The sequence below is a fragment of the Columba livia genome, unplaced genomic scaffold, assembly GCF_036013475.1.
Source record: "Columba livia isolate bColLiv1 breed racing homer unplaced genomic scaffold, bColLiv1.pat.W.v2 Scaffold_234, whole genome shotgun sequence".
Lineage (NCBI taxonomy): Eukaryota > Metazoa > Chordata > Aves > Columbiformes > Columbidae > Columba > Columba livia.
The window spans coordinates 57,873-75,949 of NW_027043271.1; the positions used below are offsets into that span (position 1 = coordinate 57,873).

At 62.6% G+C, this 18,077-nt stretch overlaps 1 protein-coding gene across 6 annotated transcripts; it reads left to right on the forward strand.

The window, feature by feature from the left end:
• The first annotated feature begins 4,497 nt into the window (after nucleotides 1-4,497).
• On the forward strand, nucleotides 4,498-16,392 carry LOC135578034 (uncharacterized). Of its 6 annotated transcripts, none has more exons than XM_065048196.1 (16): nucleotides 4,498-4,625; nucleotides 8,386-10,770; nucleotides 10,955-11,197; nucleotides 11,902-12,523; nucleotides 12,660-12,754; nucleotides 12,883-12,974; nucleotides 13,108-13,246; nucleotides 13,411-13,602; nucleotides 13,840-13,971; nucleotides 14,174-14,251; nucleotides 14,536-14,700; nucleotides 14,854-14,975; nucleotides 15,291-15,356; nucleotides 15,467-15,605; nucleotides 15,756-15,894; nucleotides 16,179-16,392. In XM_065048196.1, exons 2-16 carry the CDS (start codon nucleotides 10,396-10,398, stop codon nucleotides 16,301-16,303), a joined length of 2,724 nt encoding a protein of 907 aa, XP_064904268.1. In that variant the 5' UTR covers nucleotides 4,498-4,625; nucleotides 8,386-10,395; the 3' UTR covers nucleotides 16,304-16,392. The 6 variants fall into 6 exon arrangements, with proteins under 6 accessions (XP_064904268.1, XP_064904266.1, XP_064904270.1 ...); XM_065048194.1 differs by having other exon boundaries at nucleotides 4,513-4,625; nucleotides 7,634-10,770; XM_065048195.1 differs by lacking the exon at nucleotides 4,498-4,625 and adding an exon at nucleotides 6,521-7,816.
• Nucleotides 16,393-18,077: the final 1,685 nt, after the last annotated feature.

An 18,077-nucleotide genomic window follows, 5' to 3' on the forward strand; every position in this document is an offset into this window, starting at 1 on the left:
TCTGATGAGCAGAGGCCATTGTATAAATTGGACAAGGAAGGAAAGGCTGCGGGCAAAGCGCGGTACTGCACCCGGCCGCCCCAACGCGGTGCCGCGGCGCGCCTCGGTGCTGCCGCCCTGTGGCGAAACTCGGGTACTGCAGCGCACGGCAAGGGGGGGGGCAGAGACGCCGATCGAGCCGCGGGGGTTCGCGGTCGGGTCTGTGCGTGCCGGTGTCCGTCCCCCCGACGGGGGTCAGGTCCCCATTGGTGTGCAAACGACACCCCTCCCTCGATGGCTCCTTAGGAGGGTTAATCCCAGTCCTCGTTCTTTTGGCAGCGGCGGGTCTGTGACCTCGCGGGAAGCCCAGGCTGCTGCACAGAGCTCGTCGGGAGCGGGAGCCGCGGAGGCGGGGGGCCTCGACGAGCCAGAGCTGCGGCAGACGGAGGGGGGCGCGCGCGCTGCCCGGGGGCCGCGTCCGGCGGAGCCGAAGTGACCTGCGGCGGCAACGAGCGGGAGCCGCTCGGAGCTGGAGCGGCCGTTGGCCGCGCCTTCCCTGGGGAGGTGAGCGCGGGGAGCCCGGCCTCTCTCTCCCTCGGGGATTAAACCCGCGCCCGTCCGCGCCCTTCCCGGGGGCGGCGGCGAGGCGGGGTCCCCCGGCTCTCCCGGGGCGGCCCCGCTGCCGGGGGGCGCGGGCGAGGCGGCGGCAGCGCCTCCTCGGTGCCGGGGGGCGGAGGGGAGAGAGACCTGCCGGCCGGAGCCGCGGGGCGCGCGGCCCCTCGGGCAGGGCGCTCCCGGTCTCTGGGCCGCAGGCCGGGGGCGGCAGACGGGTTCGGGTGCTCTGGCGTGCTTTTTAGCCAGCGTGGCCTTCTCCGCGCCGTGAAGAAAATCCCGCGCGGTCGATTCCGCTCGCCGCTCGGGAGATGCCGCGTCTCTGGGGCCGTGGACTGGGGAAGAACGTTTGCGAGTTGGAGGGCGCTACAAGATATTCCGCGGGGAAGCCGGAGAAGAGGCAAATTGGCTGCCAGTGGAGTTGCGTTCCTTCGGTTTAGGACGTTCAGCTTGTCCTTCCAGAGAAGGAGCAGTCGTGGGTAGGGCCGAGAGAGGCTTTTAGGCGCATGATCGGAATTGGAGCCAAATGGCACTCGACGTTGCCGCCGTGGGTCTTGGCTTTCAGTGGTTTCCCCGCGGCTGCCTGGTGTTTGGGAGCTCGGAGCGGGCATTTTTTTTCCCCCCAAGGAGAGGCTGTGCTTGAAACAGAACTTGCTTGAAGAAGACAGACGAGGCGGGTGAGGATGCAGAGCGGGCCAATCAGATCGCTCGGGAGGGCTGGAGGGGCGGAGCGCCGATAGGCGGGGAGCATGGCAATTGATGTGCGTAGGCAGCCAATGAGGTTGCCGGGGGGGCGGGCGTTGCGGTGTCCGTACTGCGCATGCCCAACTTGCGCAGTCCTCAGTCAGGTCCGACGCTGAGGCGGGCACCTGGGCGCGGAGCGCGGGAAGGAGCATCCAATAGGAGGACGGCGCGGCGGGGTGGAAAGCAGCCAATCAGAGCGCGCCGTCTCAATCCCGTTTGAACAGCTGCCTCCCTGGCAAACGCGTCCGTGGGGTCCCGGGGCGGGTAGCGGGAGTTAACGGGGAAACGGGGGTCGGGGCGAGGGAGGGGAGGCTGTGGAGCGCTCATTTTGGCCTCTCCGTCCCTTTTACCTCTCTCTCCCTCTCTCTGTGTCACCTTGTCTTGCTCCCTGTCCCTGTCTTTCTGTGATAAGCTGATCTGCTCTTTGCCCTTCTTTTTTTGTGGAATCACAGGCTCCTCCTGCTTGGAAAAGACACGTGCAATTTTAAATTTGGGTTTGAATTCTAGGCTTTTTTTTCCCCATTAGCCTGGGGATGCAGAGCGGGCCAATCAGATGGCGCGGGAGGGCTGGAGGAGCGGAGCGCTGGTTGGCTGCCTAGGCACGTCAGTTACCATTCTGTCTGCCTATCAGATTGCCAGAGGGGCGGGCGTCGAGGGTTGGGTACTGCGCATGCCCTAAAGCTCGAGCGCTGATAGGCGGAGAGATGCTGATTGGCGTGCCGCCCGCAGCCAATGATGTTGCCGAAGAGGCGGGCGTTGCGGTGTCCCTACTGCGCATGCCCCACTGGCGAGCGCTGATAGGCGGCGAGAGAGGTGATTGACGTGTCGCAGGGAGCCAACCGGGATGCGGCAAGGGGCGGGTGCTGCAGTCTCCCTAGTGCGCATGCCCAAACCGCGAGCGCTGATAGGTCCGCGGTGTCTCGGGGCCGGGGCCGGGGTGGGGAGACCGGGAGCGAACGGGAACGGGGGTCGGGGCGGCTGCGGAGCGCTCGCTGCGGCCGGCGCCCGGGCATCGGGAGGCGGGCGGCTCAGGGCCGCCCTTCGTGAGGTTCCCCGGAGGCGGCAGGAGGGCGGAGGGGAAGGAGGCGACAGCCGGGGACCTCCCGCCGCGGGCGTCTCGGGGGCGCGGCGGCTGTCGGTGCCCGCGGAGCCCGGCGGGACGGCGGGGGAGCGCGAGGGGAACGGAGCGGCGAAAGAGGCGGCAGGTGAGTGCGGCAGCGGCGAGGGTGACCGTGCCGTTGGAACGGGGGGAGCGGGAGGGGCCGGCGCGGCGCGGAGGCGTTCGGTTCCGGTTCCCCCCCCCGCCCTTACGGCCGCGCTGGCGAAGCTGCTGGGAGGCGTGCGGTCCGGAGCCGCGTCTCCCTCCGGCGCAGCGCCCGTGCCCGGTGCGGCAGCCCCTCCGGGAGCGGCGCAGCCCCCGTCGGTCGCGGGGACGGTTACAAGCAGAGCTAAGGCGCGGTTGCGGGCGGGCTGGGTGGCGTGGCGAGCGGGGCGCCGCTTCGGCGGGAGCTCGGGGCGAGCCCCGGCGGGTTCCGTGTCCTGCGGGCGCGGCTTTCGCGCCGCGGCTCTCTCTGTGCGCTTTTTTGTTTGGTCGCGTTTGTTTTTTGGGTTTTTTTTGGCGGGATTCCCGCGAAACGCGGCACGACCGCTCGCCCGGGGCTGCCGCGGCGGGTCTCAGTGGCGCCGTCCTGTGGGCAAAGCGCGGTACTGCACCCGGCCGCCCCAACGCGGTGCCGCGGCGCGCCTCGGTGCTGCCGCCCTGTGGCGAAACTCGGGTACTGCAGCGCCCGGCAAGGGGGGGGGCAGAGACGCCGATCGAGCCGCGGGGGTTCGCGGTCGGGTCTGTGCGTGCCGGTGTCCGTCCCCCCCCGACGGGGGTCAGGTCCCCATTGGTGTGCAAACGACATCCCTCCCTCGGTGCCTCCTTAAACGTTTAACGATGTAAATATTGCTCCTGCTAACGTTTTCGGCGCGGCTTCTTTCCTCAGTGGATCCGTCTGGCAGTCGGTGGCCCGCGGTTGCTCGGCAACAGCAGAAGCGGATTGAAGGGACCGGCCGCTGGAGGATGCCGAAGCCTCCCGGGTCAGCGATGGGAGCAGCTTTGCGTAAAGCGAGGGGTACGTGAAGCCGGGCGTGCGGTGCCGACCGCCCAGCAGGTAAGGGAAGCTAAAGCTTTACCTCCAGGGACTTCTGCCCAGAAAGCTGAAGCAATTGCTCTCGCGTGAGCTGTAGAGTTACGCAAAGAGAAGAAGATTAGTGGCTGCACTGATTCTAAGCAGGTTTCTTGAAGGGTGCGGGCCCTTGAAGCCGTTTGAAAAGAATAAAGTGTATTAACGGCACAAGGGAGGCAGATTAAACGTGATGCTCCGGTTGCTGGAAGCTGTGCTGTTGCTAGGAGAGTTGCCGTCACGCGTTGCAACGGGCCTCAGAAGGGAAACGCTGCTCAGGAAACTGGCCATAAATTGGCAGGCGCCGCTGTAAAACCAGCCACCGAGAGGACAGAGACCGGTACGGAAGCCGCGTCTCTGAGCCCAGGTGGCCGTGTCCTCCAGCCAACGTCAGGAAACTGTAACAAAGAGGATAAGCAATTAATAGGAGATTAATAGCCCGATCAGAATTAGGGTCCAAAGGAGCCGTCACTGGCGACGGGAGAGCAGCGGCGCCTCGCGGCGCGAGGAGCTGAAGCGCTCTGTCGAGATCGGACGAACAGGTAAGAGCGAATTTAGAAGCTCTGTGCGAACGAGGCAATGGGAAACGTGCCTAGAAAACCATCTTGATGGTGCACACGGGGTACAGACAAGAGCAGCCGGACGAGGGAAACGTACCAGGACAACGCTGGCAAAGGGAGTTCTCCGAGCTGCCTGGAAAAGGGGGGTGTCGATACCGGCCGGCACGAACGGCTCCCTTCTCGGGTCGGCCGGAAGCGTTGCCGTGCCGGGGGGCGGCTGCCGGCCTGCGGGCCGGGGCTGCGGCTGTTTGGGGCGCTGCCCCCGCTTTGTTTTCCTCGGGGAGCCCCCCCACGCTTGGGGGCTTGTGGGACGTGCACGTGCAAATGACACGGTGTTCCCAGCTGCTCTGTTCTCTGCCTTGTTTTTTCAGGTGCCTGTCCCTGTTTTCTCTTCCCGCTTTTGAAGAGAAGCTGCCGAGTGAGCGTACGCTGCGGTGAAGTTCTACAAGATGCAGCCCTCAGGAACCGGTTGACGTGAGGGAAATGCTTTCTGACCGCCTGCGCGGTGAGGGGACGTTTTTCACCTTTTAGCTCCTTCTGCACGACAAGAGGGAGACGGAAGGTTAAGTAACACGTTGTTTAGGAGCTGAGAGCTTAGTTTGTATTTAACTAATAATTAAGAGACGTGTTGTCAGCGAGAAACTAAACGATTACAACTAACCTCATCAAATGAAGTAAAGACAGGCCAGCCAGGCGTGGTGGTGGAGTTGCTCTCTATGTGAGAGAGCAGCTACAGTGTACTAAATTCTGCCCAGGAGCGGATGAGGAGCGAGTTGAGAGTGTATGGGTCAGGATCAAGGGGCAGGCTGGCAGGGGTGACACTGCTGTGGGCGTCTGTTACAGGCCACCAGATCAGGCTGAGGAAGTTGATGAGGCCTTCTATGGGCAGCTGAGAGCGGCCTCACGGTCACAGGCCCTGGTTGTTGTGGGGGATTTTAAGTTCCCTGGTGTTTGCTGGAAGGACCGTTCAGCCAGCCAGCCACAGTCCAGGAGGTTCCTGCCGTGCATCGGTGAGAACCGCCTCATGCAGGTGGTGGAGGAGCCGACTGGGAGAGGTGCACTGCTGGATCTCATCCTTGCTAGCAAGGAGGGTCTGGTCGAAGCAGGAAAGGTTGAGGGCTGCCTGGGCTGCAGTGACCACGAGAAGGTGGAGTTCAGCATCTTGGGTGGCAGGAACAGAACAGCAAGTAGAATTGCAACCCTGGACTTTAGCAGGGCTAACTTTGGCCTTTTCAAGCAATTGCTGGGGGAAATCCCACGGGCAAGACTGCTTGAAGGAAAAGGGGCCCAAGATAGCTGGGTTGCATTCAGAGATTGCTTCTTCCACGCTCAGGATCAGAGCATCCCCACACGAAGGGAGTCAAGGAAGGGAGCCAGGAGGCCTGCGTGGTTGAACAGGGACCTGTTGGGTATGCTCAAGCAGAAGAGGAGAGTTTGCAGGTCATGGAGGCAGGGGCTGGCCACTTGGGAGGAATATAAGGCTGCTGTTAGAGGATGCAGGAAGGCAGCTAGGATAGCCAAGGCCCCCTAGAATTACAGCTGGCGAGAGGGGTCAAGGGCAGCAAAAAGAGCTTTTTCAAATACATAGCAGATAAAACTAACACCAGAGGCAATGTAGGCCCACTGATGAACGGAGTGGGTGCCCTGGTGGCAGAAGATACAGAGGAGGCAGAATTCCTGAATGCCTTCTTTGTCTCTGTCTACTCTGCCGGAGGCCGTCCTGGGGAGCCCTGTACCCCTGAGACCCCGGATGAAGCCAGGTCAGTGGAGGAGTTTGCTTTAGTCGATGAGGACTGGGTTAGGGAGCAATTAAATAGTCTGGACATCCATAAATCCACGGGTCCGGATGGGATGCACCCGCGGGTGCTGAGGGAGCCGGCTGAAGTCACTGCTGGACCGCTCTCCGTCATCTTTGCCAAGTCTTGGGAAACGGGGGAGGTGCCCGAGGACTGGAGGAAAGCAAATGTCACTGCAGTCTTCAAAAAGGGCAAGAAGGAGGACCCGGGTAATTAGAGACCGGTCAGCCTCAGCTCTGTCCCTGGGAAAGTAATGGAACAGCTTCGTCTAGACAATAGAGCAGTGAGGTGGGTTGCAAACTGGCTTAAGGAGAGAAGCCAGAGAGCGGTAGTCAATGGTGCGGAGTCCAGCTGGAGGCCAGTATCCAGTGCAGTGCCTCAGGGGTCAGCGCTGGGGCCAATGTTATTCAGTATATTCATTAACGATTTGGACGAGGGAATAGAGTGCGCTATCGGCAAGTTTGCTGATGACACCAAGCTGGGAGGGGTGGCTGACACGCCAGAAGGCTGTGCTGCCATCCAGCGGGACCTGGACAGGCTGGAGAGTTGGGCGGGGAATAACCTGATGAAATTTGACAAGGGTAAGTGTAGAGTCCTGCACCTGGGCAGGAACAACCCCAGGTTCCAGTATAGGTTGGGAAATTACATATTAGAGAGCAATGGAGGGGAAAGGGACCTGGGGGTCCTGGTGGACAGCAGGGTGACCATGAGCCAGCACTGGCCCTTGTGGCCAGGAAGGCCAATGGTACCTGGGGTGTATTAGAAGGGGGGTGGCTAGTAGATCGAGAGAGGTTCTCCTTCCCCTCTGCTCCGCCCTGGTGAGACCACATCTGGAATATTGTGTCCAGTTGTGGCCCCTCAGTTCCAGAAGGACAGGGAACTGCTGGAGAGGGTCCAGCGTAGGGCAACAAAGATGATTAAGGGAGTGGAGCACCTCCCTTATGAAGAAAGGCTGAGGGAGCTGGGTCTCTTTAGTTTGGAGAAGAGGAGACTAAGGGGGGACCTCATTAATGTTTATAAATATATAAAGGGTGAGTGCCATGAGGATGGAGCCAGGCTCTTCTCGGGGGCAAACAATGATAGGACAAAGGGTAATGGGAGCCGGAGGAGGGGATTGCTTTGGGGGCTTCATCAGGGGTCTGGGACATGCAGAGGCAGGGGGCCCAGCGGCTGTGTGCCCCCAATCCAGGGTGCCCCCATAGCCATGACCTGGGTGCCGACAGCTGCCTCTGGCCATTGATTTCTTCGTTATTTGCGTCCCCTTCGCTCTCCCGCCACGCTGCAGCGATGCTGGTGGGAGGGGGCGTTAAGAAACCCCCCCCACCCAGCACCCACCCCTGTGCTGCTGCTCCTTCTCTCTAGATTTATATATATTAAATATATATTTTTAAAAAATGAGGGGAGAAAAGACCATCTAGAGGCTCTCAAGGGCCAGTGCCCTCCCCAGCAGTGTGTGCCCCCCACCCTAGAAATAATACCTAGAAAATTGTTCCAGTGCGATTCTCAGGGGAGCCCCCGCTCCCAACACCCTGGCCCGGGACCCCCCTGACCCCCCCACCTCCGCCAACCCAGTCTGGTCTCTGGCTGTCCATGGTGGCCGTGGCTTTCTGGGGGGCAGGGGGTGGTGGAGGCCGTGGGCGGTGGGTGAGGAGGGGGCAGCCAGGCGGGCTGGGGGTTGTGGGTGAGGAAGCGCAGTAGGGACTGAAGCTCCCGGGGGCACAGGCCATGGAGGTGATGGGGCTGATGCTGCTCTGTGGCTCTCGGGGGTTCGCAGCTTGGAGAACGTGGCCAGAGCGTCGGGGAAGTTGGGCGGCGTGGCCGGTGTGTTGCTGGGGGTGCACATCTGCGGGGGTGTCAGATCGGCCATGGATGGTTTTTGGAGTCCCAACCTGCCAACTCCCCATCACTGAAGATCTGGCTGCATCCCGCACCAGGGGATGCTCGAAGCCGAGCTCTGGTGGGTATTGGGGTACCCAGCGCTGCAGGGTCTGGGTGGCACCCCCAGAACGTGGGGGCTGCCTGGGGAGGATCTCCAGCCCAGGCAGGGCCAGCTCGGGCTGCGAAGAACAGTTTGGACCATCCAGGGTGCTTAGAGCGCTGGGGTGCAGCGGGTTTGGGGAGGGGACACTGCTCTGATGCCAGCTGCCCCGGGCAGGGATGAGGTGATGCAATGAGGACCAGCACGATGGGTGGGGAGAGTTTTGGGGTCCCTCAGGACCCTCTTCACCCGGCTCCCTGTCCCCTGCTCCACTTCGCACCCCATTAGGACACAGAAAGTCAGGCAGGGCCCCCGGGACACGAGGCGCTGGCCGGGCCCCTCGCGGTTCCCGGCACGGCCCCTGCTTTCTGAGCACTGAGCTGAATTTAGTGCCCTCCCCACCTCCCCCCCGGACAGACCCGGCCCTTTTTGAGGCCAGTCTTGCCAAAAACCCCAGGAGCTCACGATGAAAATGAGAAGTTAAATGATTCCTCACAACACCATTCAACACAAGAACCGAGAGGTTTTTGACACCTGCTTCCTTGTAGGTGTCCTACTGAGCACTAGCACAAAGCCAAGAGTGTTGCTCAGCAGCACCAACCGCGTCTGCCAGGAATTAATCTTCAACATGAACCAGGGGCAGCAGAAGGCAATCACCAGCACCACAGACAGCAAAGGAGAAGTCTGCAAGATCCCATAAGGCTGGAATAGACTGTTGGCATCTGCTCTCCACGGCAAAACCGGAGGAGAGCGTAGAGGGAAAAGAAATGAAAGTCATTGACAGTGAAAAATGCGTGGCGAAACACAGGAGGTTCTGACACAAGAAGACCCTCCCAGGAGCAAGCCATGACTTCTGGAGCCAGCATCTCTGGCCCGGGATGAACGCTTGCCCATTGCCGTGCGGCCACTTGGGGTGCAAAACTGGGGTTTGAGAGGGGCTGTTGCCCCCCGGTGTCTTGCTCTGCCTGGAGATGTCTGTGCAGAGGTCCCTGGACAGGACGCCTCTTCCTCAGTCAGCGCTGGCAAAAACCATCTGGGGACACGCTCCGTCCCCTGGAACTCTTCCTTGTGTGACTCGCAGCTCACGTGTGACAGCGCTGCTCCAAACTTGGCCATCTCTAAGGACCGGCTTTCTTTGGGATGTGGGGTTCACTCTCAGAGGAATCATGGCAGCCCTGCTTTCTGTGTTGGGGTCTCCCTTTCAGCTATGGAGCAGCTTCAGTTTGCAGTGCAAAAGGATCTTGCAATGGCTGTGTAGCTAGCAGCAGCGTTTCTGAAGCATCAGAGGAGATGTCAGAGCCATGAGGCTGAGGGACGGGACTCCCAGCACAAGATTGCCCGTGTTTCAAAAGGGAGGCAGCCGTGCCAGCTGGAGAACCTCTCTCGCAGCTCCATCCCCAGCAAAGAGCTGTCTCTAGAGCAGTTTGTGCTGCTTACGGGCAAGATCAGCCTTTGCATTTGAACCACCTTCTTGCAGAGGTGACAGGAAACATCCTCTGGTTTATGTCGTTCTAGCTGCAAAGGCCAGAGCAGTGTTCTTGAGGGAGCAAGCGATGAGCACATTTCCTGGTCAGCAGCCGCTGGCTCGTGCCAACGGTCAAGAGAGGCAGAAGAAATCCCTTCAGAACAGCTCCCTCTCAAAAGACACCCTTCTGCGTGATGAACCGCAGGGAAAGGCGTCCTAAACCAGGCACTTTGACCTTGTTTTCAGCCCAGGTTCCCAGTGCTGGTGCACTCGTGAGCCAGTCGCTGCACATCTGCCACCAAGGGGAATCGCCTCCGAGGCCAGCTGTGCCATGGGGAAAGGAAAGGGTGAGACGTCGGGAGAGTTTCATTTAGTGCACAACACGGATAAAGCCATTCTTTCTGCAATTAAAACTGAGGGTATTTAATTGAGTGAAATGAGATTTCATTCCCCATGACCTGTCTGATTGTACTTTGAATCTGGGCACGGGCTGCAGTGACCTGCCACAACATTTGAGGTGTCACCAGCTGCATTGTAGGTGGTAAAGTGGGAAAGGCAGGAGGGAGCCTCAGCATCTCCCATCCCGTGGGTGACTTCATCACAAAGGACCAGGGCGGCGCCCGCTGGCTCCTGGGGCGGCTGTTGCCAGGCAACAGAGACACTATATTGTCCCCTGTCACCTGTGCCCCTCGCCCATTTGGTCACTGGCCGTGGTGGGATCACTTGCCGTGGTGGGATCACTGTGGTGGTGGACTCATTTTGGCAGTTGGATTGCTTTCGTGGTGGGATCGCTATTGGTGGTTGCATCACTTTTGGTGGTAGGATCGCTACTGGTGGTTGAACCACTTCTGGTGGTTGAACTGCTGTTGGTGGTTTTATCACTTTCGGAACTTGGATCTGTTTGGCGACTGGATCACTTTCATCACTCGGATTGCTTTTGGCACTTGGATCTGTTTGGTGACTGGATCACTTTCTGTGGCAAGAAGGAGGAGGAGAAAGGCTGCTGGCTGCCCATCCCTCCAACATCATCTCCGGACAGAAGAGCTCCCGTCTTCCCACATCCAGTTCAGTGTTTTCGGGCAGAGCAGCAGCGATGGCCACACGTGGACTGCTGGAGATGCTGAACGCCGCCATGGGGACACCCCATTTGGGGGTTGTCGACTTGGTGGCACTGCACAAATTGCTTGAGGCCATCATCGGGCAGCTGGGCCAGCAGGAGCTGTCTGTCCTGGAGCCAGAGCAGAGCCCGACCCCCGGCCTGGCAAAGGATCAGGACAGCAAGGCCCAGCCTGGCCAGGAGAAGGAGGAGGATGGAGCCCTGGGCACAGGGCAGCACCTCTGGAAACCAAAGCAGCAGCTGGATGAGAAGGACACGCTGGAGGGGACCGGGAGCAACTCCAAGGTCTCCTCCGTGGCCAAGGAGGCCATGCCAAAAACAACGGAAGAGGAGAAGAGAGATGTCCCCAAGGTAGATGCTCTTGCTGGTCCCTGGGTGCTCCCCCACGAGACGCCCCCTCCTCCGGGCTCCGCGCTGCCGTCGTGCCGCCCTCAGCCCAAGGGCTGGGTTAAGCCCGAGCTCCCGCAGCAGAGCACAGCGGGGCCCAGGTCCCCAGGGACCCTCCCCTGGGCTCACCCCCCACCCGCTCTCCCAGAAAAGGGCTTCGCTCCAGGACCTGTGGGAGGAGATCAGCAAGTTTAAGGAGGCGCAGTCCAGCCTGGAACAGGACGTGCGGGAGATGAAGGAGGCCATGCAGGAGGCGCATTCTGGCCTGGAACAGGACATCCAGGAGGTGAAGGAGGCACATGTCGGCCTGGCAGAGGACATGCATGCCCTGCAGGAGGCGCATTCCGGCCTGGCGGAGGACATCCAGGAGATCCAGGAGACGCTTGGCCTGGTGAGCATCCCCTGGTGCCCCGGGAGGGAGCTGGGCCCTCGTCCCTCCCCGCTCCTGCTGCCCTGTCACACTGTGCCCCTGCCCCACGGCCATCGGTGTCACCAGCGTGAAGGGCAGCAGGAGGGAAGATGGGAAGGGTGTCCCAGGAGTTGCTAAGGCACTTTTGAACTAGAGAGCCCTCAAAACAGAACCGTGGGAGGGGCAGGAGGGGAGATAAAGTTCTGCCCATGCAATTCAGCCGCGGTCCCCAGGCACAGCCCTGCCCAGTGTCCCTCTGCCTCGTGCCCCAGTTCACTCGGGGATACTCTTTAAATCCCGCTCCCACATCTGAGCGGGTGTCCCTCTCCTCGCCCAGCTCCAGGGGAAGCCCCGGGACGCTGCCGGGCTGCGCAGGGACAGGAGGCGGCTGCGTCCCCCGCTCCCTCGGGGACACCAGCCCTCCTGCCTCGGGGCACAGCCTGTGGGCTGGGGTGCTGGGCAGTGATGCTGGGGGTTCCATCCCTGGGGATCCCATCCCTCTGGTTCCATGGCCGGGCTGACCCCGTGATCACTTTGCATTTGGGCTCTCGTTTTCAACACGAGTCTGGCCATGCAAGATGGTGGTTTGGGGACGGGGACTGGGGACATGGCGGGGGGTTCTGGGGTCTGTCCTCTAGGCTGCCCAGCTGCCAGTAAACCTGCTGCCTTTTGCCTCTTCTTCCCAGGAGGGTGGTGGGGGCCAGTCTGCCCCCGCTGAGCCCACCCAGGTGGCCATGGACAGCCAGGCCAGGAGGAGCTCAGCACTGGAGCCAAAGGGACGTGGGACACAGCCTGGGATGGAGACCAGCAAGGGGACTGCAGGGTCTGGCTCCCCGGGGATGCAAGCAGGGATACAGGGGCAACCAGCGACCCCTGTGAAGTTGTCAGGCGCTCCCTCCATTCACAAGAGGTCTATTGGTGCCAGCGCCACCACCCCGGGGATGCAGCCAGGATCCCCGGGCACCCAGGCCAGCACCTCCCTGGGGACACAACCAGGGGCCCCTGATGCCCAGGCCAGCACTGCGGGGATGCAGGCAGGATCCCCTGGGACCCACACCACCACCCCTGGGGTGCAGCCTGGGTCCTCCAGCTCCAAAGCCACCATCCCAGGGGATGCCCAAGAGCCGGCCAAGCCCTGGGGCTCCACCAGCACCTCAAGCTACGAGTCGGAGATGCGGGAGGTGCTGTCACAGGTTGGGCAGCTCGGCCAGCTCTGCGCTGGTCTGAAGGAACAGGTGGAGCAGCTTAAATCTACAAAAGCAGAAAGCACAGATCTTGAGGACGTGCGCCGGCTCTTCCCAAAGGGAGGTGAGAGCACGGGGGGGCTGGCGGGGTTGTTTGGTGTGGGGACACCCTGGGTCAGGGGCTCGTCATGCTCAGAGCCTGGCCCCACGGGTGAGACCCCCTCACCGACAGCACATCCCCTTGCACCATGTCCCTCTAGGCCGGCAGAGCATCACCAGCATCCTGGCCGACCTCAGGTGCCAGGTGTCCTTCCTGCAGGACATGGCCAGGGCCCTCCACGGGGAGAAGGAGAAGGTGAGCCGGCAGCAGTCCCCGAGGGGCTGTGGGGACAGCAGTTTGGGCAGGGAGGGGGCAGCTGAAGGCTCCCCGTGCCAGAATGACACAGGGGGCTGTGCCCTCACCCCCACCACTGCCGTTCCCAGATCAGCAAGGTGGAGGATACTCCCAGAAAGACGAGGGGGTCTGGAGCCGGTAGGAAAGCAGACGGCAGTGGCCAGATGACCCAACAGCCACGGTAAAAGGATGGGAGAGGGTTTCCTACCTGCAGGGCTGTGAGGGAGCCTGGGGTCTGGGAACATCCCAGTTTGGGGGCCGAGGGACACCCCCACGAAGGCTAAGCCTGCCCCTGCCCCTGTCTCGCTGTCCAGGCCCAAGGGACAGAAGGTCAAGGCAGAGCGCAAGGAGCTGGGGAAGCAGCAGGAGCCAACCCAGGCCGAGCTGGAGCAGTTTGCGGCCAAGTACGTGAATAAGTTGGTGATGGAGGCAGCACAGCAGCTGCAGGCAGAGGTGAGGCCCGGGGGCAGCGCTCCCAGCCCCCGCTGGCTCGGGGGGGGTCCTGGCGGGGTCCCGGCCACGTCCCCTGGCTGGATGGGGCCATGGAGCCTCCACGGCACCTGGGCTTGTGGGCGGCATCCAGCCCGGCTCAGAGCTGATTCCTCCTCCCCTGCCAGCAGGTGGACGAGCCGAGGACGACGGCGCAGAGCGGGGGACACGAACACGCAGGGTGCCACGTCTGCAGCCCGGACACCAGGGTGCTGCTGGGGAAACTCCTCCAGCGCTGCGAGAAGCTCGAGGAGCAGGTGGAGTCCCTGGTCCAGAAGGCGGGCAGCAAGGTGGAGAGTCATCCGAAGTGGAGGAGACAGGTAAGGAGATGTGGTGTAGGGGGCTTGAGCTGCCAGGACCCCTCAGACATTTCAACATGGGGGAGCCCCTCGCTGCCCCCCTAATTGGCTTGTGAGAGTCAGCAGCACGGAAGGGAACTAAAGCCTTGGAGCAAATGTCCTGCTTGCACTGAGGGCCCGTGGCCACCAGCCAAAATACCCTGGGTCTGTCCCCGAGGGGCAGCCACCCCCTTGCTCAGCACCGCCTTGTCCTCTTAGTCCCTGCAGCAGGACGAGCAACTCAAGTGCCTCCAGGCCAGCATCATGCAGCTACAAAAGGACTATGAGAAGTTGAGCTCGGCCCTTGCAAACCTCCAGCAGGATCGTCAGCAGAAGCAGAATGACATCAAGGTGGGTGGCTGTAACCCGCAGGAGAGCCCAGGCTGGGACCCCAAGGGGTCTGTCCCCCTGCCACCCTGCTCGCAGCCCTGCACAGCTTCCCAATGCCTTTCCTGGAGGTTTCTGATGGGGTGGGGAGGCAGGGGGTGCTCGGCTGGCCGGGGGGCAGCTCCGACCCTGCCGTGGCATCACGGGCTGCTGTCTGCCTTGGAAGGCTCTGTCCCAGGCCCTGGGGAGGCTGGAGAAGAAGCAAGCAGACAAGGAGGAGATGCTGGTGCTGGGAATCGATGAGGTACGGGCTCGAGGGGCCCTGGTGCCAGCCAAGGGTGTCCCAGGCAGGGTGACAAACACCCCTTGTCCCTTGGGTGCTGGCTGGCAGAACCAGCCAGGGGGAGGGAGGATTTCCAGCCCGGCTGCGGGTCCCTTGCCAGGTCCCTCTGTGGCCCCGAGTCCCTTCGGCTGGTGGGACCAACGCCACGGGGGTGATGGGGTGAACAGGACCACGTAGCCACTTCTCCCTCTCCCGTTGTCCCTGCATCCTGTCCCCACCGCTCTCCTGCCTTTCCCCGTTGCTAGAAAGCAGACAAAGCCGCCCTGGCTGACAAAGTCAGTCGCAGCCAGCTTGAGGCGTGCGAGGAGCGGCTGACCAAGATGATGGAGGAGGTGACGAGCCAGGTGACGGGCCAGGAGAAGGGCTGGCACCAGTTCCAGCGAGAGCTGCAGAGACAGATGGACTGCAAGGTGAGGGCTCGTCCCCTCCACGCAGAACTGGCACCTTGGGGGCCTGGCAGCCTAAGGCAGCATTCTTGCGAGGGTCCCCCCTCCCGGCTGTGCCCCAGGGGACCGCCATGTCCCATCCTGGGGTAGCTGGCTGAGGGTGTCACCCGTCCACAGCTGGACCGCCGGGAGCTGGGGGCGTTCCGGCAGCAGCAGGAGGAGCGGTGGAAGAGCCTCAGCGGGCAGCTCCAGGAGAAGGCGCTGCAGGCAGAGCGTGACGATGCCGCTGGGATTAGGAAGTGAGTGCGATGGGGACAGTGGTGGCTTTGGCAGTGCTGGCCCTGTTCCTGCTGGCTGTCCCGGCTCGTGCCGGTGTGGTACCTGGCGTGGGAGCCACGTGGGCAGCGCCCCTGGGGATGCTGAGCAAGTGGCTGTGCCTTGTGCTCCTGCCAGCTGCAGCTTCGCAGCGATAGAGGCGGCACAATGAGGGGGCACGTGCGGGAGGAGCCCTCCTGAACCAGTCTTGGGGGGTGGGTGCAGAGGCGTTTTGTGGCAGGTGTGCAGGTGGGGCTGTGCCCCCCAGGAGCTCCCCAGCCCTTTTCTCCCCCCTCCAGGCAGCTGCTGCCCGGTTTCCATTGCCTGTCCTGCGACCGGCCCCTCAACATGCTGGCACCTGGACCGTGAGTAACTGCCCCCTGAACATGGAGCACCCCCCGACCCCTCCTGGCATCGAGTGACACACGGGGTGCCACCTGCCGGGCACTGAGCACCCCCATGTCCTGTCCCACAGGGAGCGGACGGGCGAGTGTAGATACCCCACTGTTCCGCGGAGCTGCGGAGGCCAACACACCGTCACGCCCCCGCGTTTCCAGCCCCAACCGCCCAGCACCCCACGGCCATCCAAACCCAGTGCCCGCAGCCCCAACAAGGTAGGGATGACAGAGGTGGGGAGGGGGATCTGAGCCTGTGGGGGGATCCATCCGTGCCTCAGTTTCCCCGGGGAGAGCTGGCTGGGGGAGGGTTGCTGGGGGATGCGGAACGGGGCCCCGTGTTTGGGTCACACGCTCTCCCCTTCTCAGAAGGACGCGATGCAGCTGTCGGGCCAGGACGGCACTGATGGGAACCAGCAGGACGAGCAGCTCTCCATGATGGGGGGCTCTGAGCTGCCCACAATGCCAAGGGCCACCCCAGACACCCCGACCTCCAGGAACCGGCCAAGTATGGCCCTGTCAGGGCACCGGGGGGCAGAGGACACCCCGCTGTCTGGGGGGACGGGTCTGTGCCCACAGCTGGGCGGGGTGGGAGGGGGGTCTGGGGTCTGGGCTGGGCTGTGGGGGCAGCACTGGCTGCTGGGGCAGCCGGTCCTCGTGGTGGAGCTGGAGGGAGCTGGGGGGACATGGGGGGTGGTGCTGGGCAGTGTGGGACAAGAGCCTGTGTGCTTCAGGGTGGGGGCAGGACCCTGTTGGTGGGTGTCTGTGGCTGACCCTGCCCCTCGCCCCCAGGCACCCGCTCCTCGCTGAGATCAGCCGTGCTGCAGCACCTACCAGTCTCGTCTCCCAGACGCTTCACCCTGGCACCGCAGCTGCTGCCGCCCATCCCGCCCCCCCGCCGTGAACCAACCCCCTGACAGCCGGGCAGGACGGGGTCCCGGCCCCGGTCCCACCGCCCCGGGCACTGAGCAGGCAGCGGCTGCAATAAATGGCGATGGGAAACCAAGCACCGGTGTGGTCTGAGAGGAGTCCCTGGGGCAGGATGGCAGAAAGCCCCGCTGTGTTTGCTTTTTCAGGAGAAAAATAAGTGCTAAAAAGGCGCTTTGGGGGTGCCCAGGTGGATCCAGTTGGTATCCAGGCCCCCCCAGAAGGAGCACGGGGAGCAAACCAGTGGGCACCAGGGCAGAGCCAGCAGAGGCCCATCCTGCCCCCGGGTGGGGCTGAGGTGTCCATGGGCTTCAGAAACACCCCTGGGACTAACTGGGGGGACGGGGTGAGGGGGAACCAGGGGGCTGTGCAAGAAGCCGGGCTGGCTGTCGGCAGCCGGAGGAGGGGAGCGCTTTGCGCTTTGCTCTGGGTCAGGGGATCCAGAACTGGGGGGACGCAGCAGCTTCGTGCCCCGCCCCGGGGTGCCCACGGCCGCCGTGTCGCAGATGTATTGTTAACCCCGTCTCCCCCCCACTTCCCCCTTTTGCCCCTCCCTCTCCCCCCTTCCCACTCAGGACAGGCGATCCGGAGGGAAAGAAGGACAGAGAGAAGAGAGTTGGAAAAACTGACAATGTTTTACTAATGCTATATTAAGAGTAGAGAAAATAATACAAAACCAATCCTGAAAGTCTCAGCAACTGCAGAGCCGGCACCTGAAGTCCTGGACTGGACTCTGCAGCCAACCGGAGCTGGATTCAGTCTCTCAGTAGGCCTCAGTTTGCAGGGACGACTAGCAAGGTCCTCTCCTAATGTCACCATAAGCAGAAGGGACGAAAAGGGGCAAAGAGGACAAGATCCTCATGATCTGCCACTTGTATATGAAGTATTCATGTGAAGGGGATGTTATACACGGTTGGTCAGTTTGTTGGTCACCTGTTTCTTGTTGCTCCTCTTGCAAGATGTGAATTTGTCCTTATCAACAAGTAAGCATTCCATTGCAATGTTTATCAAAACATGTATGTGTCTGGTTCTCCAGGAAAAGGCAGCTAATATGAAGCTTCAGCTGACAGGCAAATTCATGCTGTCTGCCTATCAGATTGCCGGAGGGGCGGGCGTCGAGGGCTGGGTACTGCGTGCCGCCCGCAGCCAATGATGGTGCGGAAGAGGCGGGCGTTGCGGTGTCCCTACTGCGCATGCCCCAGTTGCGAGCGCTGATAGGCGGAGAGGGAGATGATTGACGTGTCCCGGGAGGCCAACCGGGATGCGGCAAGGGGCGGGTGCTGCAGTCTCCCTAGTGCGCATGCCCAAACCGCGAGCGCTGATAGGTCCGCGGTGTCTCGGGGCCGGGGCCGGGGGGGGGAGACCGGGAGCGAACGGGAACGGGGGTCGGGGCGGCTGCGGAGCGCTCGCTGCGGCCGGCGCCCGGGCATCGGGAGGCGGGCGGCTCAGGGCCGCCCTTCGTGAGGTTCCCCGGAGGCGGCAGGAGGGCGGAGGGGAAGGAGGCGACAGCCGGGGACCTCCCGCCGCGGGCGTCTCGGGGGCGCGGCGGCTGTCGGTGCCCGCGGAGCCCGGCGGGACGGCGGGGGAGCGCGAGGGGAACGGAGCGGCGAAAGAGGCGGCAGGTGAGTGCGGCAGCGGCGAGGGTGACCGTGCCGTTGGAACGGGGGGAGCGGGAGGGGCCGGCGCGGCGCGGCGCGGAGGCCTTCGGTTCCGGTTCCCCCCCCCCCGCCCTTACGGCCGCGCTGGCGAAGCTGCTGGGAGGCG